Here is a 7,810-nt window from a genome sequence, read left to right as displayed (position 1 = left end):
GTGAGAATGGTATTCATTGACTACAGCTCCGGGTTCAACACCATAGTGCCCTCAAAGCTCATCAATAAGCTAAGGACACTGGGACTAAACACCTTCCGCTGCAACTGGATCCTGGACTTCCTGACGGGCAGCACCCAGATTGTAATTGTAGGTAACAACACATCTGTCTCGCTGATCCTCAACACGGGGGCCCTTCAAGGGTGCGTACTCAGTCCCCTCCTGTACTCCCCGTTCACTCATGACTGCACTATCAGGCACGACTTCAACACCATCATTAAGTTTGCCGATGACACAACAGCCTGATCCCTGACAACGATGAGACAGCCTATAGGAAGGAGGTCATTATTACACCACTACATATCCACAATTCAAAATGTCTAATACCACTTTACAACAATATCACAATGTGTGCGTATGCATGTGTCTGTACGTTTGTTTGACTCTTCACAGTCCCTGCTGTTCCATGAGGTGAATTATTTACCTGTTTAGAAAAGTGACTAGGCAATCAGGATATAAAATAAAAAGAGTAGCAGCAATGTATGTGAAGAGTGTGTGTGTGTGTGTGTGTGTGTTTGTGTGTGTGTATGTGTGTGTGTGGAGTCAGTATGCATGTGTGTGTATTGTCATGACGCTGGCCTGGGGGTAGGTTTATGACAGTCATAAATACGCCCTCCCCCCTTTTCCTCTCTCTACCCTACTGACACAAACTAATACAAACTAATATAAACTGACATGTCAAATTCGTGATGGTAAATGCCCATTGAAGCATTTTGCAAATGGACAGCCGTGCGCCTGGTGATTGAAACGGGTTACCAAGAGCACATTTTCAAAATGTTTTTTTTTTTAAATGCCTATGGGGGTGCAAGGGGTCCACAGTTGGGTAGGGAGCACCCCATCCAAAAGGGGGCGCCCCTGGTCATTTTGGACGTTTTTCAAAAAATCGTCAAAAAACGACAGCGTCCCACTTATGTCTCATCATACATGACAAATAGACCTTCTAGGTTGATTCAGGGCTAAACATATGAATAACCCCTATGATGTAACTGGAATGATGAGATAGATGTTCTTCTTCTATGTATTTGTTTCTGTTTTATTATTTCACTGACATACTGTGTTTGATCTTGTCTAGCCATCTTGTCTCAAGAGGACCACAATGGAAATAAGTCCCAGACTTTATTGTGTGTTATCCTTGATGATTTTATTCATGTGCATGTACGGCTTTTTCAAGTTTTATGTGTGCTTGTTTTTTTTAAATGGTCAAATTAATAAACTAAACTAAAAATAATAATGCAAAAGGTAATGCAAAATACTGCAAAAAGTTGTTTCATTATCCCCCAGCCTTTGCTTCAGGGAAGGACACACTTGATTTTGCAGAATCGAGAGTGAAAGTAAAAAGTGGTCAACCCACATGTCTGTGCCTATGTGTGAGAGTGAGTGAGAAAGTGACAGAGCGAGTGAGAGAGGGAAAAAGAGAAAGAGATAGAGAGTCTTAGTCAGTTTAGCAGGCAAAACAGCAGAACGCCATGAAGGATTGACGAAGATAGGCATCATTTCTTGAGCACCTTTTTTCAATGTAAGAATATAATCTATTTTTATTTCCATGTTCAATGTGTTATACTTTCATCTGTACTTTGACATACAAACCAACAAACCATCGGACGGTCAGACAGTACACCGCCACGCCTGAAACCACAGCTAAGATCTCTCTTGTTCTCTTTCTCTCTTTCTCTTCCCTCTATCGTTCCAGTGCTTTACCCTGCAACAGACTTTCTATTTTTCAAATGCACTTCTCCTTGAGGTTCATTAGAGCTGGACTATTATTGCCCTGACAGAAGTATTTGGGTGAACATTTGAGTTAAAAGGGAGGTTGCTTGCAAGTTGTGTATTTTTATTTGAACTGTATTGAGGTGGGGTGAACTAATGACATGTGGCCAAGAAGATTGTGGACATTGTTAAGGCCCTTGTTGTGCTTATGAACACCCACCCACCTTGGGGCTGCGGGGTAGCCTAGTGGTTAGATCGTTGGACTAGTAACTGAAAAGGTTGCAAGTTCAAATCCTGAGCTGACAAGATACACATTGGTCGTTCTGCCCCTGAACAGGCAGTTAACCCAGTTAAGGCCGTCATTGAAAATAAGAATTTGTTCTTAACTGACTTAACTGACTGAATTTGTTCTTAACTTAACTAACGGTAAACATTTTTTTTTTTAAAAACTCTGTACATATTACTACAAATCCTGTTGATGACTGGGGTCTTTCTTGTATGAAGTTGCTGTTAAATTGCTCTGCCATTATTATTGTATGAGGCATTCTTGGTGGGGTTACCCCTGTGCTGTGATGTGGGTTTTATAGGGTGTGTATTCTCTTTTCTCTCCACTGGCTATCTGGTAAACAGGCTACACTCTAGGCAGTCTCTTCTGCTGATGTGTGTGGGTCTGGTAGTGGTACTTTCTATTCTACTCTTTTCCTTCCGGCATGGTTAATACCTGCCTGGCGCCCGAACAAAATCTATATCTTTACCCCTCTCTAATAAATACCGCTACAAGCTGACATAACCTGCCATGATATGGTCATAGCACTGTCATGGCCCATATCTTTACACCTGTGGTGAAATATATTGCATTATTTTATGGCTGGTTATGACACCTGCCTAAGAGTGTCAAAACCCACATTCACTCAAATTAAAAATGTTCCCTGCCAAGAAGTTTCCTTTTGTTTGAAAGTTTGTTTCTTAAATGCTTTGTTGATTGTTGTAATGAATTCTTTACAGTCATGTTTTTTTTCATCATATTTAAAAAAACTGGTAGAAAATAACTTTTATGAAAAAACTGGTAGAAAATACACTATACTTTACTTGTTTGACATCAATGTGTGAGCAATTACAATTATGTTTTAATATGGTAAATAAAATAAAAAGTATACAACATAAACATACTGTTGACACGTAGGCTATGGTGTAATGGAATGATTTGCCATGTGTGGTAGGTTTTGTGGGTTTTGACACTCTTATATAGGAGTCATATCAAACCATAAAATAACAATATATGTCACAACAGGTCTAAATATATGTGGAATGACAGTGGTATGTCCATATTTTAACAGGTTTTGACAAGTTATGTCAGTTGTTATGACAAACTATGGCATGGTTATGACTGTGTCGTGACGTGTTATGACACTTGGTCTCAAGTACCGTAATTTCTGGACAATTAAGCGCACCTGAATATAAACCACACCCACTGAATTAAAAAAATATATGTATTTTGTACATAAATAAGCCGCACATGTCTATAACCCTCCGGTGCCTACTGGTACATTGAAACAAATGAACTTTACACAGCCTTTAAACGAAACACGGCTTGTAACAAAAATAAATAGGCTTTTAAACAAAACACGGCTTGTTACAATGGATGCTCCGCTATCTTTACATCAGTGAATTTGCCGAAGTTTGACACTTTTTCCTCGTAGTCGGGAGGGAGCTGCTGACACAGACTCGTCCGTACCCTGATGGACAGGCCTTTACGTCTCATAAATCTTAGACACCACGATGGTCCACCTCTAAAATCCTCAAACTTCATTGCGGTGGTGATTGTTTTGTCTTTCAGTCGGATCTGCACAGTTGAAACACCTCGGCAGTCTGCTCTCTGTGTGTTGACCCAGTCTTCAAGCTCATTTTCTAGTTCGGGCCATCTGCTTTTCTTCCCTCTGAAAGCTTTTGTTGTCTTTTTGCACTGAGTCAGTTCCTCACGCTGCTGTTTCCAACGTCTTATCATCGACTCATTAAGGCCAAGCTCCAGTGCAGCAACTCTATTTCCTTTTCCAACAGCCAGATCGATCGCCTTCAACTTGAAAGCTGCATCATATGCATTTCTCTGTGTCTTTGCCATGATGAGGGTGACAAAATGACTACCGTAATCAGAATGATGGGAAGTTTGAGCGCGCTCGATTTACGTCACATTATGTGACGGTGATCAGTTTTTTGGCGGCATGAATCTTGTGAAAGCGGGAAAAATCCATAAATTAGCCGGGTCATTGTATAAACCGAGAGGTTCAAAGCGTGGGAAAAAAGTAGCGGCTTATAGTCCGGAAATTACGGTAAAGTGCTACCAAGCGTATTTTTTTATTACACCCCTGTTAGTGAGCGTTTCTCCTTTGCCAAGATAATCCATCCACCTGACATGTGTGGCATATCAAGAAGCTGATTAAACCCCTCAGAGTCTATTGATCCACTGGTGCATCAATCTAAGTAACATCTGTTGTGGAAAAACATTGAGTCAAATAATTGCACAGATACCGGAACTTGTAGATTCAATTAGACTTTATCACAATCATAGCAAGCCCTGCCTTTAAAGTATTCTGTCTTTACTCTATACTAAAATAACTCCTCTTGACCTTTCTCCACCATTATCTTTACATCTCAGTTCTTGCTTGTTAACGCCCACATCTGACAGCTGTATAGGTTATAATGGTAGCAGGGCCTTGGTCCTATATGTTCCATTCCTTATATAGCCATTCTGTCTAGGCCGTCAAAATGGAATACATTTTAATTAACAGGTGTTCCTTGTTAAGTTAATTAGTGGAATTTCTTTCCTTAATGTATTTGAGCCAGTCGGTTGTGTTGTGACAAGGAAGGGGTGGTATACAAAATATAGCCCTATTTGGTAAAATACAAAGTCCGTATTATGGCAAGAACATCTCAAATAAGCAAAGAGAAACGACAGTTCATCGTTATTTCAAGACATGAAGATCAGTCAATATGGAACATTTCAAGAATTTTTCAAGTTTCCTCAAGTGCAGTCGCAAAAACCATCAAATGCTATGATGAAACTGGCTTTCATGAGTACCGCCACAGGAAAGGAAGACCTAGTGTTACCTCTGCTGCAGAGGATAAGTTCAGATTGCAGCCCAAACAAATCCTTCACAGAGTTCAAGTAACAGACACATCTCAACATCAGCTGTTCAGAGGAGACTACGTGAATCAGGCCTGCATGGTCGAATTGCTTCAAAGAAACCACTACTAAAGGACACCAATAATAAGAAGAGACTTGCTTGGGCCAAGAAACACGAGCAGTGGAAATCTGTCCTTTGGTCTGATGAATGCAAATTTGAGATTTTTGGTTCCAACTGCCGTGTCTTTGTGAGACGCAGAGTAGATGAACGGATAATCTCTGCATGTTTGGTTCCCACTGTGAAGCATGGAGGAGGAGGAGGAGGTGTCACCAGCAAAGCACTCCCACCGTCTCTGATTTATTTTGAATTCAATGCACACTTAACCAGCATGTCTACCACAGCATTCTGCAGTGATACGCCATCCCATCTGGTTTGAGCTTTGTGGGACTATCATTTGTTTTTCAACAGGACAATGACCCAAAACACACTTCCAGGCTGTGTAAGGTCTATTTGACCAAGAAGGAGAGTGATGGAGTGCTGAATCAGATGACCTGGCCTCCACAATTACCCAACCTCAACCTAATTGAGATGGTTTGGGATGAGTTGGACCACAGAGTGAAGGAAAAGCAGCCAACAACTGCTCAGCATATGTGGAAATTCCTTCAAGACTGTTGGAAAAGCATTCCTCACGAAGCTGGTTGAGAGAATGCCAAGAGTGTGTAAAGTTGTCATCAAAGCAAAGGGTGGCTACTTGAAGAATTTAAAATATAAAATATATTTTGATTTGTTTAACACTCCATATGTGTTATTTCATAGTTTTGATTTTCTTCACTAGTATTCTACAATGTAGAAAATAGTACAAAATAAAGAAAAGCCCTTGAATGAGTCGGCATGTCCAAACTATTGACTGGTACTGTATATTCCCCGAGTTTTCTCATATCTCCTATATATAGGACAGACACTTAAAAAACACAGATGATTGATGATTTATTTTTCGCTTGTTTTTTTCCCCGTTTATGAATGAGTTATTCAATACGTTTCTACGGGCTATAGTAGAGAAGGCCAAATTCAATATTTTATCAAAATATGTGGCAATACCCCAATACACCACACTAGGTTTGTTTTCTGATCCTAATCCTATGATTGGATGGACAACATGTCAGTTCATATTGCTAAAGCTTTGAATGGTTGGAGGACGTCCTCTGGAAGTGGTCATAATTACCTTGTGGTCTATGGAAGCGGGTAAGGCCTACGAGCATCCTAGGTTTTGTATTGAAGTTAATGTAGCCAGAGGAGGGTGGGGAATAGCTTTCCTCTGGCTACACTATTGTGCTATTCTAGAGTGTGTCATTGATACTACTGTAGACCTTCACTGCAAAACAGCGTGTTATAATCTGGTACTTGATGACGTGAATATATTTAGTATAGTTCTATCTAAAAAGGATAACTCTTTTAACATTACATTTTTTCTGAAAATCACTGAGTAGGATGGTCCTCCTCTAAGGACCCTCCACTGAAATCAGATAATGACTGTTTCCTGTGATAATACGTTTTCTGTGGGATTAGAATTTATTATCTCTGTTTTCATCACCATAATCAGTGAATTTATTTTTTATTTTTCAGTCTAAGCCCCGGACGGTGTCAAATCATGCCTACCCAAGGTACATGAAAGTCTAAGACGCACATTACTTCAGTTGAGGATTAATATGTCTATAATAACTTCTTGTTGTCCAATGTATATTATATTTACATAAATGGTATACAGCCTACCATGAAGGAAATACTGACTTCTTGGACAGATAATGGATCTGCTTGAACATTGAGTGATTGTGATTCTCTCTCAGGCCACAAAAGAGGGTCTGATGACCCCTCTACTTCAAATGATCAGGGCAGGGAAGGTAATAAACGCCTTTGTGCCATAGCAAAGGGAACTGCAGCAACACCTACCCTCGGTAAGATATATACGTTATAATAGCTACTTTAAGAAATAAACAGTAAACCTGATGTTAAAAATTATACCACAGCGTAATACAATTATTACATTGTAAACTCATTGTTTGTCCACCTCGTGTGTGTGTGTGTGTGTGTGTGTGTGTGTGTGTGTGTGTGTGTGTGTGTGTGTGTGTGTGTGTGTGTGTGTGTGTGTGTGTGTGTGTGTGTGTGTGTGTGTGTGTGTGTGTGTGTGTGTGTGTGTAGAGATGGATGTCATCAAAGTGGCCAAAGAGGGCATTGGAAAAGTCCTTAGCGGGCTAGACAAGGTGTCACCTCCATATGCAAACACGGATTTCATTGGTTATTTAAGGTAAGTGTACTTGTATTCTTCAAAAGGTTGGTACATCAATTTTTGCCATTTAAATGAATTATATTGCCATTCATTCTTCAAGAAAATACATACAGTGCCTAGTGTAAGTCTACACACCTCAAAGTTTTCGCATTTTGCTACCTTAAAATGAAATCTAAAAGGTGATTACATGTGATTTGTTTTCCTACCGATCTACACAACCTACTCTTATGTTCAAAGTGAAAGGAAAAAATATAGAAAATTCCTCAAGCTCAGTAAATTCAGTTGGGAATCATTGATGGACAACAGTATTCAAATCATGTCTCTGATTTTCAAGCAAATTTAAGTCAGGACTGTTCCGGTGAAAAATTTAACTCTATCCTCAGAACCTTTATTTAGCATACATTGGAGTTAGCCTGCCCCAGAGCAGGTACTGTAAGAACTTTAGGATTCATTGTCATAGAAACATACCTGGCTAAAAGGTGAGCCACAGTGTCAACGGTTATCCCAATTTGAATTCAGAGTTGACCAAAGTTAGCTTGCTAACTCCTCTATTCCACTATGCAGTATACCTCTGTGCTTTCTACTGTTTATGTATAGATAGACCTCAAGTCAATGAATTGCATTTTTAGTGTGACATTGC

At 39.8% G+C, this 7,810-nt stretch overlaps 1 protein-coding gene across 1 annotated transcript in view; it reads left to right on the top strand.

The window, feature by feature from the left end:
* The first annotated feature begins 1,447 nt into the window (after positions 1-1,447).
* Positions 1,448-7,810, top strand: part of LOC139397097 (nuclear GTPase SLIP-GC-like) — a 35,611-nt gene continuing 29,248 nt past the window's right edge. The window contains exons 1-4 of the mRNA XM_071143963.1: positions 1,448-1,573; positions 6,510-6,547; positions 6,731-6,838; positions 7,083-7,188. Coding sequence (XP_071000064.1) covers positions 6,535-6,547; positions 6,731-6,838; positions 7,083-7,188 — 227 coding nt within the window. The 5' untranslated portion in view covers positions 1,448-1,573; positions 6,510-6,534. The remainder of the gene's footprint in view (positions 1,574-6,509; positions 6,548-6,730; positions 6,839-7,082; positions 7,189-7,810) is intronic.

Source organism: Oncorhynchus clarkii, unplaced genomic scaffold (genome assembly GCF_045791955.1).
Source record: "Oncorhynchus clarkii lewisi isolate Uvic-CL-2024 unplaced genomic scaffold, UVic_Ocla_1.0 unplaced_contig_13382_pilon_pilon, whole genome shotgun sequence".
NCBI lineage: Eukaryota > Metazoa > Chordata > Actinopteri > Salmoniformes > Salmonidae > Oncorhynchus > Oncorhynchus clarkii.
The sequence above is the reverse complement of the archived record's forward strand: the minus strand, read 5'-3'. Positions and strand labels throughout refer to the sequence as shown.